Raw genomic sequence first — 16082 nt, 5'->3', positions numbered from 1 at the left:
ATGCATATGTATGGCCCATGGTCTCTTGGTGAGCACATTTGGCTTTACATGGGTGCTAAGGATTTGAACTCAGTTTCAAACTCAGGCTGGCAGGTTTTCCTTGACAGCTCCTTGAGGTAGGGTTTCTTCTTCTGGATTCGTGCTTTGCTGTGTTCCATAAACTTGTGGGATATTCTGTCTCTGCATCCTATCTCATCACTATCATAACAGGATTACAGAAGCCTGCTGTGAGATGGAGTTCAGGTGCTCAAGCTTGAATAGTGAGTTAGTGCATTACCCACTTAACAATCTCCCAGCTCCAGTACCTATTTTCACTGTGTTTTTTCTTTTTTTTGGTGGGAAAGGGGCAGGATTTCACTCTAGACCAGGGTGACCTAGAGATCACTCTATTACCCAGGCTGGCGCTGAACTCACAGTGATCCTCCTAACTCAGCCTCTGTAGTGCTGGAATTACAAGAGTGAGCCACCACACCCTGCTTCATTATTTTGCTTCTTTTCTTTAGTGGTTTTGTGGGTGAAACCCAAGACCTTGCACATGCTAGGCAAATGCTATACTACTAAGCTACATCCTCAGCACCCCCAATTTATCTCTCTACCCACCTACCTATCTTTATTTTGAGAAAGGATCTTGCTATGGCACAGGCTCTCCTGAAACTCAGAATCCTCCTGCCTCAGCCTCCTGAATGCTAAAATTATAGGTACACATTCAGACTCCTCATTGCTTTTTAAAAAAAATTTTTTAAATTCATTTTAATTTTTTTTTTTTTTTTTTTTTTTTTTAGTTTTTCAAGGTAGGGTTTCACTCTGGTCCAGGATGACCTGGAATTCACTATGTAGTCTCAGGGTGGCCTCAAATTCACAGCAATCCTCTTACTTCTGCCTCCCAAGTGGTGGGATTAAAGGCGTACACCACCACATCTAGCCAATTAAAAAAATTTTAATTTTTGAGAGAGAGAGTGAGTGTGTGTGTATAGTATGTCAAGGTCTCTTGCCACTGCAAATGAACTACAGATGCATGTGCCACTTTATGCATTTGGCTTTACATGCTTACTAGGGAATCAAACCTGAGCCGGCAGGCTTTGCAAGCAAATACCTTTAATTGCTGAGCCATTTTTACAGCCCTTACAGCATAATTTTTACTGATAATTTTCATACATGTGCATGTTTTTTTAAATCATAATCTCTCCTTTTCTTTCCTTCATTCTCAAGGTAGGGTTTCACTCTAGCTCAGGCTGATCTGGAACTCACTATGTAGTCTCAGGGTAGCCTTGAACTCACGGCAATCCCACCTCTGCCTCCCAAGTGCTGGAATTAAAGGCATGAGCCATCATGTCAGGCTCCTCCCATTATTTTCTTTTGGCCCCTCCTCAATCATCATTGCTTCTTGAGCACATTAAGTCCTGCCCATGCAGGTTAGGCATTTTTATATTCCACTAATCCAATTTATATCAAGTACCTACTCAGTGCCAGAAGTTTATGCCAAGTCACCCTAACTTACTGATCTCAAGTAAAGTAAGCTTCACTGTACTGATTTAAGGGATAGAGAAAGCAAGGTCTCAGGTAGTTTAGGGGCAATGCTTAAGGTCACAGAATGCCCATCATGTCTCAAGTGTCCAACTACAGGAGGAAGCACCTTTCAAAGGAGAGGTTCGCATCTTTGACCTTCCTCAGCTCTTCCTGAACAAGCTGTTTGGCTCGGATCTCCGCCTCAAGAGCAGATTGCAACTCCAGCCGTGCAGACATGTCCAGCTTCTGACTTCGGCGGACTTTCCAAAGCGGATCCTTTGACATTGGTTAAAATATTAAAAATACATTTAATTAATTTATTTAACAAAATGAAAAAAAAAAAAACCAAAATGAATGCAGGTAAGTCACCTCTTTTAGTCTGCATCTTTAGTATATTTAAATATTAACTTCATCAACAGATCTGCTTTTGGAGTTTGTTTTTTATTTGCAAGGAGAGAGAGAGAGAGAAGAGAGAGAGAGGGAGGGAGGGAGGGAGGGAGGGAGGGAGGGAGGGAGAGAATGGGGGCTCCAGGGCTTCCAGCCACTGTGAACATACTCCAGACGCATGTGCCACTTTGTGCATCTGGCTTTACTTGGGTACTGGGGAGTCGAACCCAGGTTGTTAGGCTTTGCAGGCCAAGTGCCTTAACTGCTGAGCTATCACTCCAGCCCCCTCCTCCGCCCCCCAAAGCTTTGTTTGTTTTTTCTAGTTTTTTGAGGTAGGGTCTCATTCTAGCCCAGGCTGACCTAGAATTCATTATGGAGTCTCAGAGTGGCCTCAAACTCACAGCAATCCTCAAAACCACTGCCTCCTGAGTGCTGGGATTAAAGGCATGTGCCACCACACCCAGCTTCAATTATTTTAAAAGATTTATATTTTATTTTTATTTATTTATTTGAGAAAGAGAGAGAGAGAGAGAGACAGAGGGAGAATGGGAGCGCCAGGGCCTCCAGCTACTGCAAATGAACTCCAGGCATCTGTGCCTCCTTGTGCATCTGGCTTATGTGGGTCCTGGGGAATTGAACCAAAGTCCTTTGGCTTTGCAGGCAAACTCCTTAACTTCTCCAGTCCAATTATTATCTTGAAACATTTTTACTACTTCTGCATTCTAGAATGTTACTAGTTATTCCTGCCTATTACCCAAGATTAAAATGGTAAGGAAAGGGAAGAGTGATGAATGACTTGGAAGGCCAAGGCCACAATGAAGCAAACCAACTTATTGACTTCATCTTTCTATTTTCTTTTAAAATAATATTTTACTTATTTATATGCAAGCAGAGAGAAAAAGAGCATGGAAGAGAATGAGAGAGGGGAAATAGGTATGCCAGGGCCCCCTGTCCTTGCAAATGAACTCCAGATGCATGCATTACATTGTGTCTGGCTTTACATGGGTACTGAGGATTTGTATGTGGGACTCAGGCTTTATAAGCAAGTGCCTTCAACTGGTGAGCCATTTCCCCAGTACATCCTTCTATTTTTCTTACTGAGTTGCCCAATGTATTGTACCAGCTTTCAAAAAAAGTCTTGAGCCAGGCGTGGTGGTGCACGCCTTTAATCCCAGCACTCGGGAGGCAGAGGTAGGAGGATTGCCATGAGTTCAAGGCCACCCTGAGACTACAGAGTTAATTCCAGGTCAGCCTGGACCAGAGTGAGACCCTACCTCAAAAAAACAAACAAACAAACAAACAAACAAAAGTCTTGAATTACACACCTTGGTGGACTTTTTAAACCAATTTTTTTAAAGCTTTCACTAAACAGTTAAAAAATTTTCATTTTCTACCTATAACAGTGAAGAGAAGTGGTAAGAGCAAGATGTTACAAGTGTCAATCAGAAGTGGGTTATGAGGGAAAGATAGCAAAGGCCTAGCTAGATGCTAATGTGGTGTTGAATAGATTGTGTGAAGAAAATTTCATTGCATCTTCTCAAGAACCAATGGGCAAACAATACACTTCTCTTAGAGCAAAATGGAAGTGCATTCTCATTTAGTTTGCCCTTCAAAGGGAAGACAGCATATTCAAAAAGAATCTCTGCTAAGAGTACCAATGACAGTACACACTCAGACCCTCATGCTTGCATGGGAAGCCCTCTACCCATTGAGCCATCTCCCAACCCTAACACTCCACCCACTGAGCCATCTCCCAACCCTAACACTAGACCCACCACAATCTTCCAATCCTAACACTCTACCCACTGAGCAACCTCCCAATACTAACACTACCCACTGAGCAATCTCTCAACTCTAACATTTTCATCTTTTATGGGGTTTGTGCAAAACATTTTGTGCCCATATGTGTGTGGGGTGGGTAGATACCAGGATCTCTTGCTGCAGCAAACTAATGCCAGATGCTTATCATTTTTTGTATCTGGCTTTATGTGGGTATAGGGAACTGAACCCAGCCAGCAGGCTTTGTAAGCAAGTACTATAGTGCTGAGCCATCTCCCCAGCCCATGAACAAGATCTGTTAAATGCTGTTTTAAAATGCCAGTAAGCCTGAATATAAACATATATATATAAATATAACTGAAAGAAAAAGGAAAGTCAGGAAATGGAATGAAATTATTGAATATTCTAATTGATGCTTCTCAATCTATAATCTAAAAATGAAAATACTTTAATTTTAGAGCAAAGAATATGACACTTTCCCTTTTGCAGAATTAAGAATTGTACAATTAGGGCTAGAGAGATGGCTTAGCGGTTAAAGCACTTGCCTACAAAACCAAAGGACCTCGGTTTGATTCCCCAGGACCCACATAAGACAGATGCATAAGGTAGCACAAGCATCTGGAGTTCATTTGCAATGGCTGGAAGCCCTGGTGCACCCATTCTCTCTCTCTCTGCCTCTTTCCTTCTATCAAATAAATAAAATAAAATAAAATAAAATAAAATAAAATAAAATAAATTGTAACTTTTTTTTTGAGGTAGTGTCTTACTTTAGGAGGATCGCTGAGAGTTCGAGGCCACCCTGAGACTACAAAGTGAATTCAGGTCAGCCTGAGCCAGAGAGAGACCCCACCTCAAAAAACAAAAACAAAACAAAACAATTTATTTAAAGCTCAGTGTGGTGGTGCACACCTTTAATCCCAGCACTTGGGAGGCAGAGGTAGGAGGACGGTCCTGAGTTTGAGGCCACTCTGAGACTACACAGTGAAATTCCAGCTCAGCCTGGGCTAGAATGAGACCCTACCTTGAAAAAAAAAATAGGGGCTGGAGAGATGACTTAACAGTTAAGGCATTTGCTTGCAAAGTCAAAGTACCTCGGTTTGATTCCCCAGGACCCACGTAAGCCAGATGTACAAGGTGGCACATGTGTCTGGAGCTCATTTGTAGTAGCTGGAGGCCCTGGTGTACCTACTTTTTCTTTCTCTCTCTGCCTCTTTTCTTCTCTTAAATAAATAAAAAAATAAAATTTGAGAGAGAAATGAGTGAGTATGGGTATATCAGGGCATCTTGCCATTGCAAAAGAACTCCAGACATATGTGTACTCTGTGCATCTGGCTTTATGTGGGTACTAAGGAATTGAACCAAGGCCGTCAGACTTTGTAAGCAAACACCTTTAACTACTTGAGCCATCCCTCTAGCCTCTCCATATTATTTTTTGAGATCAAGTCTAACTAAATCTAGAACTCAGCAATCTGGCTAGACTAGCTAGAGTTTATCAAGCCCCAGGTATCTTCCTGACTCTGACCCCTTGGGCAAGCACTGGAGCAACAGGTTTTAAGTGGGTGTTGAGAAGCCAACTCAGTTCCTAATGTTTGCATGTTAAGCACTGGGCAACCTGAGCCATCTCCCTAGCCCTAAGCATTTACTTATCGGTTAATTCTCTCTCTCTGTGTGTGTGTACACACACCAGTGTCTCTTGTTGCAAATGAATGCCTGTTTAGCTTTGTGTGGTGGCAGGGTACTTACCTTTTTTTTTTTTCCCTCAATTTTTATTAACATCTTCCATGATTATAAAAAATATCCCATGGTACCTTTTGGTAGGCAGACTTTGCAAGCAAGAGTCTTTAAGTGGTGTGTCATCTCCCCAGCTCCCTAAGCATGCATATATATAACTTATTTATTTGCAAGGAGAGAGGGAGAGAGAGAAACTGAGACAGGGAGAGATTTTGTGAGATTTAGAGAGAATGGGTGAGCCAGGTCCTCCTGCCACTGCAAATGGACTCCAGACATATGTACCATTGTGCATCTGGCTTTACAGGGGTGCCCAGTGGGGCATTAAACCAGGGTCACCAGGCTTTGCAAGCAAGTACCTTTAACCACTGAGCAATCTTCCTGGCCCCTAAGACAGTGTGCATGGTTGTTTTGTTTTTTTGAGGTAAGGTCTTGCTCTACCCCAGGCTGACTTGAATTCACTATATATTCTGAGGGCGGCCTCGAACTCAGAGCGATCCTCCTACCTCTGCCACCCAAGTGCTAGGATTAAAGGTATGTATCACCTTACCTGGCCCTAAGCAATGTTTTTATATATTTTATTTATTTATTTGAAACAGAAAGAGGCAGAGAGAGGGAGGGAGAGAATGGGCGCACCAGAGCCTCCAGCCACTGCAAAGGAACTCCAGATGCATGTGTCCCCTTGTGCATCTGGCTTATGTGGGTCCTAGAGGGTCGAATCAGGATTCTTTGGCTTTGCAGGCAAGCACCTTAACTGCTAAGCCATCTCTTCAGCCCCCTAAGGAATATTTTTAAAAGGGAGAACTGGGAGCTGGCAGTGTCAGCATACACCTGTAATCTCAAGGCTGATGCAGGAAGATCCTGAATTTGAAGATAGGGTTAGTTACATAGTGAGATCCAGCCAACATGGGCTACAAAGCAAGATTCCAATTTAAGAAAAAGATGGCAGAACTTGGCGCAGGAATCGCAGTATTAAGAAGCATGAGTGATGGAGCTGTGCTGCATAGCAGCCCCCAAAGATCCCTGAGCCTGCTACTCTGGAGCTCGAAACCGATTCCTGAGTGGATGGAAAATGATGTCACACGCACAGAAGCACCTCCTGGTCAGCAGTGACGAATGCCATGAGCAGCTACAACCTCTCCATGACTGACACCATAATTTCTGAGCCTTACAAGTCCCTCTCTTCAAAATGGTACTTATATGCCACATTTACTTACAATAAACCACTAATGATTTTTTTTTTTTTTTTTTTTTTGGTTTTTTGAGGTAGGGTCTCACTCTGGCTCAGGCTGACCTGGAATTCATTATGTAGTCTCAGGGTGGCCTTGAACTCATGGCGATCCTCCTACCTCTGCCTCCCTAGTGCTGGGATTAAAGGCGCGCGCCACCACGCCCAGACCACTAATGAATTTTTGAGTATTAAGTTTTAGAAGAAATCTTACCAGAGTTCTTGATCCCAGACTAGAGCTTCTCAAAGCCTCAAGCTCTTCAGTCATCTTAGAAGCAAGGGCTTGAAGGTAACCGCGGGCATCTTTCTCATCGCTGACCCTACAGGGGGACAGATGTTGTCATATGAGGTACCACATTAGATGAGCAGCTCCTGCCTTCCTTAAAATGGAGTTAATGGCCAGAGCATTCATACCAACTATCACCTGCTTTGAGCAGAGGAAGGCCAGCCCCCACCTCCCTCACAGGTCTCCTTGACCCAAGTCCTAAGAGAGTGATGTCTCCCCACCCTCAGTCCACTGTGAGGACAATGGGAAGAACTGCTCAGGGAGACTTGCACCCCGGCTGCTAGGAAATAGCACAGTGCAGGGCAGAGGCAGCCAGGCTGTGCTTCACGGGCCTGCTTGGCACCCACCACTGGATGATCTCTGCAATCTGAGCTTCCCAGTGCGCTACCGACTCCTTCTTGGATGCCAGATCCTGCAGCTCATCCTCCAGCTGTCTATTTTGGGCTGTGAGTTTATCCACAAAGGAACAAAGCTGAAATTAAATAATTTACCACATATTTCATTAATCTGTCATTTCTTCAGTATGGCAGCATGAACTGGAAGTTCTGTAGCTTGTCAGCATTAAGGCATTTCCAAACTGAGGGCAGAATAGGGACTTTTGACTATCTCACTTAAGCCACATTTTACTTCAAATGTAAACCTGAAAGTGACAGAGCTAAAGATTTCACGTAATAGCTTTTCACTGAGTGAAAACAACCTATTCAATCAGAAGCCGGGTATGATGGCGCATGCCTTTAATCCTAGCACTCAGGAGGCAGATCTCTGTGAGTTTGAGGCCACCCTGAGACTCCATAGTGAAATCCAGGTCAGCCTGGGCTAGAATGAGACCTTACCTCAAAAAAACAAAAACAAACAAACAAAAACACCAATCAGGCTGGGTGTGGTATCTCAGGCACTCAGGAGGCAGAGGTAGGAGGATCCATGTGAGTTCAATGCCAGCCTGAGACTACAGAGTGCATTCTAGGCCAGCCTGGGCTAGAGAGACCCTACCTCAAAGCAAAAAACAAACCAACGACACCACCACCAAAAAGCCAATTATTGCTGGAGAAATGGCTCAGCACTTAAAAGCACTTGCTTGCAAAACCTGATGTTCTGGGTTCTACTGCCCAGTGTCCACATACATCTGGAGTTAGCAGTAGCAGGAGGCCCTGATATGCCCAATCTTTCTCTCTCTTTCTTCTTCTCATTTTCCCACTCTCTGTCTGCTTGCAAATAAATAAACATATTCAGTCTGGCATGGTGACACTCCCAACACTCAGGAGGCAAAGGAAGGAGGACTGCTATGAGTTTGTGGCTAGCCTGAGCCACTGCATTCCAGGTCAGCCTGGGATAGAGCAAGACCATACCTCAAAAGAAAAAAAAAAAAAAAAAAACAACCCAGAATTACCATGGTTTGTTGTCTGTAATTATAGACGGTGTCAATAAAAAAATTAAATTTAAAGACCAATCATAAGGGCTGAATGTGGTAGTAGTGCATGCTTTTAATCCCAGTATTTAGAAGGCAGAGGTAGGAGGATCACCATGAGTTCAAGGCCACCCTGAGACTACATAGTAAGTTCTAGGTCAGCTTGGGCTAGAGTGAAATCCTACCTTGAAAAACCATTAAAAAAAAAAAAAAAAAAAAAGGACCAGTCATATAATGTCAGTTAGAAATCAAAATATTTGGGGCTGGAGAGATGGCTCAGCAGTTCCAGTGTTTGCCTGCAACGCCAAAGGACCCAGGTTCGATTCCCAGGACCCATTAGCCAGATGCACAAGGTAGTGCATGTGTCTGGGGTTTGTTTGCAGTGGCTAGAGGCCCTGGCACACCCATTCTCTCTCTCTCTCTCTCCCTCTTTCTCTCTGTCAAATAAGTAAATAAAAATTTTTTAAAAATCAAAAAATATAAAATGGAGTTGGAGATGTCTTGGCAGTCAAGTGTGCTTCCTGCACAAGCATGAGAGTCTGAGAGGACCTGAGACCACCAAGTTTGAACCTCCTGATTCTACATAAACACCTGGGTGCATTAAGATGCACCTCCCTCACGGGAGCAGAGAATTCTTGGAGTCCTGAAAGCTCAAGAATCAGTAGAAACTCAAGCTCAAAACAGAGATTGGGAAGGTAGAAGAGTGACAGAATGAGACATCGGATGTTCTGCTTGGGCCATCACAGGCAAGAGCTCCCACACCAGCTGCAGGTGAGCATGCGGGGCACCTCCCCCCCAACATACTGTTTAAAATGGACACCACGCCTCCATAAGAGTCAAGAATGACAAATTAACAACTTCCACATAAAGTGCTAGCTCAGACATTTCAAGTTACCTTTTCATTTTCTGCAGTTAGTTTCTTGTTTTCATCAAAGAGCATTGTTCTTTCTCGTTCATATTTATCTTTTATTGTACCTACTGCCTCCTCCATCTCGTTATGCCTGAGGGGGTGAACAGAAGAAAAGGTTTACAAGTTCCTAGCTTAACTGACGTTTATATTTAAAGTGCAGAAATAAGCTTCTTTTCTTTGTCATGAGCTCATTAAAACTTACCGCTCACGTTTTGATTTTTCTAATTTATCTTTTAACATTAAGATTTCTTTCTGCAGTGCCAACTGGTGGCTTTCTGAGTCATGAACCTCCTTTCTCACATTTTTTACTTCTAAAACATGAGAGGCCTCACGTCGGACCAACTCTTCCTCATAGAATAAGACTTTCTTCTCAAGCTCCGATTTGATTTTGGAGATCTCCTGCTGATGTTCTACTGTTGCACCTGGCCCACGGCCAACTTGCTTCACCTGCAGATAAAAGCTAAAATAAGGGCTGGAGAGATGGCTTAGCGGTTAAGCGCTTGCCTGTGAAGCCTAAGGACCCCAGTTTAAAGCTCGATTCCCCAGGACCCATGATAGCTAGATGCACAAGGGGGCACAAGCATCTGGAGTTCATTTGCAGTGGCTGGAGGCCCTGGTATGCCCATTCTCTCTCTCTCTCTCTCTCTCTGCCTCTTTCTCTGTCACTTTCAAATAAATAAATAAAAATAAACAAAAAATTTTTTTAAAAAGCTGAAATAAGCCAGGTGTGGTGAGGCACACCTTTAATTCCAGCACTCATGAGGTAGAGATAGGAGGATTACCATGTGTTCAAGGCCACCCTGAGACTACATAGTGAATTCCAGGTCAGCCTGGGCTAGAGCGAGACCCAACCTCAAAAAAACAAAACAAAAAGCTGAAATAATTCTGCAAGTCTCTGTATGCACCCTTGAGGGTCACCACTGGGAGGTGCCCACAGCCAACCTGGGTAACAGAATCCTCCTAACAACCACAAGGCAGAGTTGACGGCAGCATCAGCCCTGTAGGACATGAGCTCAGATCTGCCTGCCTCCACAGCCAGCACTGTGCCACACTACTACTCGATTTGCTCATTCACCCACCACGCACCTTATTCTGCAGGCTTGCTGTTGGTTAAAACCCTTCTGCTGACTGGGGTGGCACTAAGGCCCCTGCCCTCAGGGTAGAAGGCTGACAGTAAACCAGTAAATAAGCAACAGATCCGAAACACAAAGTAGCATGATAAAGAGGGAGACACAAGACAATGATTATGGGAGGTATCTTTGCAGAAGAGGCACACCAGCAGATGTCAGGCCAGACCAATCTTAAGTGCAGGAACAGGTCACAGGCACAGGCGCACAGCAGGGTGGGGCGAGCAGGGTCTGTGGGGGACATGGAAAGGCTGAGAGGCTAGCAGGAGAGGCTGGCTGAGGAGCTGCTGTGCTGGGGCTGAGCACAGGTCAGGCTGCGGACCAGGTGTGCAGCATACGGGAGTCACCTGAGGGCACTAAGGGGTGAGGTGCTCCTAATGGGTCTGAGAAATTTGCTGTGTAGAGAACATAAGGACAGGTGACAAAGACGGAGAGTCTGTCTGTCACAGGCATGCAGATCAGAGAGCAGCAGAGACACCTATGGCATATGTTCTCAAAGGAGAAAGACATCCACATCAAGAACATGGAAACCAGGCTCAAAAGCAGGAAGTCGCTTGTCTGAGGTCACACTGATAAGCAGTCTTTCTCTCTCTCACACACACACACACTTGCTCCCTCACCCCAACCTCCTTGCCACCCTCTAGCCCCAAACAGCTGCCTACGAGTAGATGGCCAGCCACACAGACAGCAGGACATGGGCTTTATAAAGCTTTTCCAGACCTGGATTTGTTCAAGGTTAGAGAACCAGGAGAGGAAGAAAGTACCAGTACTACCTCACATGCCTACCCGAAACTAACACAAGGAAGAAATGAACTTTGCTTTTAAAAACAAAAGCTTAGCCCGGTGTGGTGGTGCACACACTCGAGAGTTCAAGGCTAGCCTTAGACTACATAATGAATTCCAGGTCAGCCTGGGCTAGAGTGAGACCCTACCCTGGAAAACCAAAACAAACAAACACACAAAACAAAGTTTTTACAAAGGCAGGGGCCATTTTCTCCTGTCCCCTGAAGCAGCTGGGGTGATAATGGAACTATAGACATGATTAACAGAACCCCCCAGCCCACTTGGAAGGAGCAGCACTACCTTAAAGGCCTCAAGCTCACTCTCCATCTGCTTGCAGAAGGTCTCGCTGTGCTCACGCAGCTTCCGCTCCTTAGAGGCTTCAGCTATCGCATCCTCAAGCTTAGCTTCCAGCTAAAAAAAAAAAAAAAAAGCCAAATACACCTTTTATGAAAAAGAACAAGCCCTGGCTTACATGGGTACTGGGCAATAAAACCTGGGTCCTTAAGCTTCACAACAAAGTGCCTTAACCCATGTCTGGAGTTTGTTTACAATGGCTGGAGGCCCTGACATGCCTATTTTCCACCCCTCCAAATAAATAAAAACCTAGAAAAGGGCTGGAAAGATGGTTTAGTGGTTAAGGTGCTTGCTTGAGAAGCCTAAGGACCCATATTCGACTCCCTAAATCCCACGTAAGCCAGATGCACAAAGTGATGCATGTCTGGAGTTCGACTGCAGTGGCTGAAGGCCTGACATGCCAATTCTCTCTTTCAAAAAAAAAAAAAATTAAAAGCAGCAGCAGCCCTGCTGCTACAGTCAAACCTCCCCTAAGAGCCAGAGGGGACAGAAAATGGGAGAGCTTTTGTATGTCCCCACACCAGACTCAGACTCACAACAAGCTAAAGGTTGTAAAACACTTTAACTGAAGTGGGTAGCTATAAAAGCAATGAGACAGGCTTAAATTCTTGCTTAAATGTGTAATTTGAGATTGAATTCTAAGGACAATAATTTGAAGACAATTCCAACATATAAAGGACACAATACATATTTATTTGAGAGGGGGGAGGAAGATCGGTCGGTCAGTCGGACGGTTGGTCGATCGATCAATCGATCTATCTATCTATCTGGGTGAGCCATGGCCTCCAGTCACTGTAAACAAATTGCAGACTCATCCTCCACTTTGTACATCTGGCTGGCTTAAGGGAGTACTGGGAATTAAACCAGGGTCTTTTGGCTTTGCAGGCAAGTGCCTCCTTAACTACTAAGCCATGTCTCCAGTCCCCACCCTTTTTATTGAGGCAGGGTCTCACTCTCTAGCTGATTGACCTGGAACTCATTCTGAAGCCTACCTAAGCTGGCTTTGAGCCCATGGTGACCTTCCTACTTCAGTCTACTGAGTGCTGGGATTAAAGATGTGAGCCTACCAAACCTGGCTTTCTTCTACTTTTTAAAAAAGTTATTCTTGGGCTGGAGAGATAGGACTTAGCAGTTAAATTGCTTGCCTGCAAAGCAGAAGGACCCAGGTTAAATTCCCCAGGACCCATGTAAGCCAGATGCACAAGGTGGCACATACATCTGGACTTTGTTTGCAGTGGCTAGAAGCCATACCATGCACATTCTCTCCCTTCCCCCCCGCCCTCTCTTTGCTGCTTTTTCTCTCTCTCACAAGTGGATCAACAAACAAACAAAAAAATTAAAGGTTACTTTTAGGGCTGGAGAGATTGCTCAGTGATTAAGGTACTTGCCCGTGAAGCCTAAGGACCCAGGTTCAATTCCTCAATACCCATGTAAAGCCAGATGCAGAAAGTAATGCATGTGTCTGGAGTTAATCTGCAGTGCCTAGAGGTCCTGGCATGCCCATTCTCTTCTTCCCTTTCTCACTCATGAATAAATATTTTAGTTATTCTTCATAAAAATGTTATTTATGTTAATATGTAATGGATGTGTCAGTGTAATGAAACAGTCCTTTCAACTTTCTATAGAGAAAATAAAACTCAAAGCTCTGTCAGGTGTGGTGGTGCATGTCTTTAATCCCAGCACTCGGAAGGCAGAGGTAGGAGGATCACTGTGAGTTCGAGACCACCCTGAGACTCCATAGTGAATTCCAGGTCAGCCTAGGCTAGAGTGAGACCCTACCTACCTCAAAAACAAACAAACAAATAAACAAACAAAAACAAAAACAAAAAACCTCAAAGCTCTGTGTGGCCTTGATAATTCTTAAGAGTTAAGGAGTGCTGAGACCAAGAGTCTATATAGAACCATGAGCCTTAGGCAAGTGACATCAGGAATATGAGACTGGTTAATTCCCCACTTCCAGCATCTCCTAGTTGAGCCACAGGGCAAATACTCACTGAAGCTAGGACACATCACATCATGAATTAAGTTATCATTTGTTTACTTAAAGAGGGTTTTAGTATTTTATTTTGGTTTTTCGAGGTAGGGTCTCCCTGTAGCCCAGGTTGATCTGGAATTCAGTATGGAGTCTCAGGGTAGCCTCGAACTCACAGCTATCCTCCTACCTCTGGCTCCCAAGTACTGGGGTTAAAAGTGTGTGCCACCATACCGGGCCTTAAAGAGGGTTGTGGTATTTTTTTTTGTTTGTTTTTGGTTCTTTGAGATAGGGTCTCACTTTAGCCCAGGCTGACTTGGAATTCACTCTGTAGTCTCAGGGTAGCCTTGAACTCATGGTGATCCTCCTACCTCTGCCTCCTGCGTGCTGGGACAAAAGACATGTGCCACCATGCCCAGCTTTTTTTTTTTTTTTAAGCATTACAGGAATCTCTTAGTAATTTCACAAACACGGGCTTGGGTGTGTGGCTCAGTGGTAAATGCCCCTCCCTAACATGCATGAAGCTCTGGGTTCTATGCCCAGCAACACAAAAATTAATAATAGTTATTTTATAGATATTAGGAGATAAGAACTATAAAGTAAATGCTTGACCTATCAATTTATTTGGCTTCACATAAAATTTACAATAAGTTTAAGAGTAGCATGTGTATAATACAACATAGACTTCCAAAGATGTCATATTAAGACTATACCAAAGGGAGGAGGTTACTTAATAGGTTGGTATTGTATATATGTAAGTACAATGATTGAGATGGGAAGGTAATATGATGGAGAATGGAATGTCAAAGGGGAAAGTGGGGAGGGGGAGGGAGGGTATTACCATGGGATTTTTTTTATAATCATGGAAAATGTTAATAAAAATTAAATGAAAAAATAAAAATAAATTAATTTAAAAAAAGAGACTATACCAAAGTCTAATCAGCACCATCTCTTCACATCTAAAAAATACCTCTTTCCTGAACTTCTCAGATTTACGCATATCCTGCCGCATGGAGTCAATTTTCTGCATGGCCACCTCCATCTCCTCCTCTTTGTCCCGGAGCTGCCGGGACACCTTCTGCTTCTGGGAACGGAGCTCAGCCATGCGCTCGTTGAGCTCTGAGAACTCCTGTAGGGCCCGCTTTCGCTGCTGGTGGGCATCTTTAAGTTCTTTGGTCTGGGATTTCAATCGCTCTGAAGCTTCAACCAATTGCTGAATGAAAAGAATTATACAAGTTTTACATTTGCTTAGCAAGGTTTTGGAAAGCTGGGAGTTGTATTGTGCTATATGAAAGGAGTTAAAAGGTGATGCAAATGATGCATGGTTGAAGCAGAGATTCAAGAACCTATCTTAGGAAAGTTTCTGTTCTAAATATTTTAATTCATTTATTTAAAGTGTGTAGGGGAGAGAGAGAGCACACTAGGGGCCTCTTGCCACTGAGGCATGTGCCATGTTGTACAGGGAATTAAACTTGGGTTGACAGACTTTGCAAACAAGAACCTTTAACCACTGAGCCGCCTCCTCAGACCCCAAGTCCCTGTTCTGCCCATCCAGTCATACACGCAGTCTCGTAGAAATACACGGGGTTCAGGTGCTGAGCACTCATACCAGGAAGGCCCCACAGCACATGAGGCAGCTGCTCCCAGGATGCCAGGCTTCATAACACCTTTACTTAAGTCATCCACACATCACAAAAGTGGATAAAAGCATTAACTCTGGATACTCAACTTCCTCAGAGGCACACACAGATCCAGAAGACAGTACATAAAGAGTTGTACATTACTAAACAACTGGGATAGGTCACAAGAAATGGGTCATTAGGTGACTTCATTGTGTGAACATCATAGGGTGTTCTAATATCACTCAGCAATATTATAGGGCAATTGCTGTACATACAGTCTGCTACTTATCCAAATGTTGTTACGCAGCCCGTGACTGTTTATGAAAATGCTTAAGGTTTAAATCAAAGTAAAAAATAAAACTTTAGTGCCAGGCGTGGTGGCACACACCTTTAATTCCAGCACATGGGAGGTAGAGGTAGGATCACCATGAGTTCGAGGCCACCCTGAGACGACATAGAGAATTCCAGGTCAGCCTGAGCTAAAGTGAGACCCTACCTTGAAAAACCAAAAAATAAAAATTAAAAAAAAAAAAAGTAAATAAATAAAACTTAGCCGGGTGTGGTAGTGCATGCTTTGGGAGGGAGAGGTATGAAGATCACGGTGAGTTACAGACCACCCTGAGACTACACAGTGAATTCCAGGTCAGCCTGGGCTAGAGTGAGACCCTACCTCGAAAAAAACCAAACCAAACAAACAAGCAAAAAAAAAGGACTTTAGACTTCCAGTTAAGATGGCATCATAGCAGCCATGCCAAAGCAGTATGGGGGTAGAAAGGCAGAAAAACAGCACAATACACACTTCCACTGACAAGTGAGGGTGGGTAAAGAATTATTAACCTCAGCAGAGGAGCAGGAGGATCTCAAAGCTTCTAGTAATTACACAACCCATCAGAATCGACTCCAGCTGTGGCTCGCATGTCTCACTGGGAAGAACTACTCTCCCAGCACTGCCTTCAAACTAGATTCTTCCTCCCATTCTAGCAGAATCCAAAGTA

General features: G+C 43.9%; 1 protein-coding gene across 1 annotated transcript in view; it reads right to left on the bottom strand.

Moving 5' to 3' along the window:
- The window catches only part of Cdc42bpb (CDC42 binding protein kinase beta), a 133079-nt gene that overhangs the window by 29221 nt on the left and 87776 nt on the right, over window positions 1-16082 (bottom strand). The window contains exons 13-19 of the mRNA XM_004649431.2: window positions 14436-14678; window positions 11440-11550; window positions 9432-9676; window positions 9215-9320; window positions 7262-7386; window positions 6843-6948; window positions 1634-1782 (exon numbers count right to left, since the gene is read on the bottom strand). Of these exons, the coding sequence (XP_004649488.1) occupies window positions 1634-1782; window positions 6843-6948; window positions 7262-7386; window positions 9215-9320; window positions 9432-9676; window positions 11440-11550; window positions 14436-14678 (1085 nt within the window). The remainder of the gene's footprint in view (window positions 1-1633; window positions 1783-6842; window positions 6949-7261; window positions 7387-9214; window positions 9321-9431; window positions 9677-11439; window positions 11551-14435; window positions 14679-16082) is intronic.

This window comes from Jaculus jaculus, chromosome 7 (assembly GCF_020740685.1).
Source record: "Jaculus jaculus isolate mJacJac1 chromosome 7, mJacJac1.mat.Y.cur, whole genome shotgun sequence".
NCBI classification, from domain to species: Eukaryota; Metazoa; Chordata; class Mammalia; order Rodentia; family Dipodidae; genus Jaculus; species Jaculus jaculus.
Note: the sequence above shows the minus strand (reverse complement) of the source record. Positions and strands in the feature narration are given on the sequence as shown.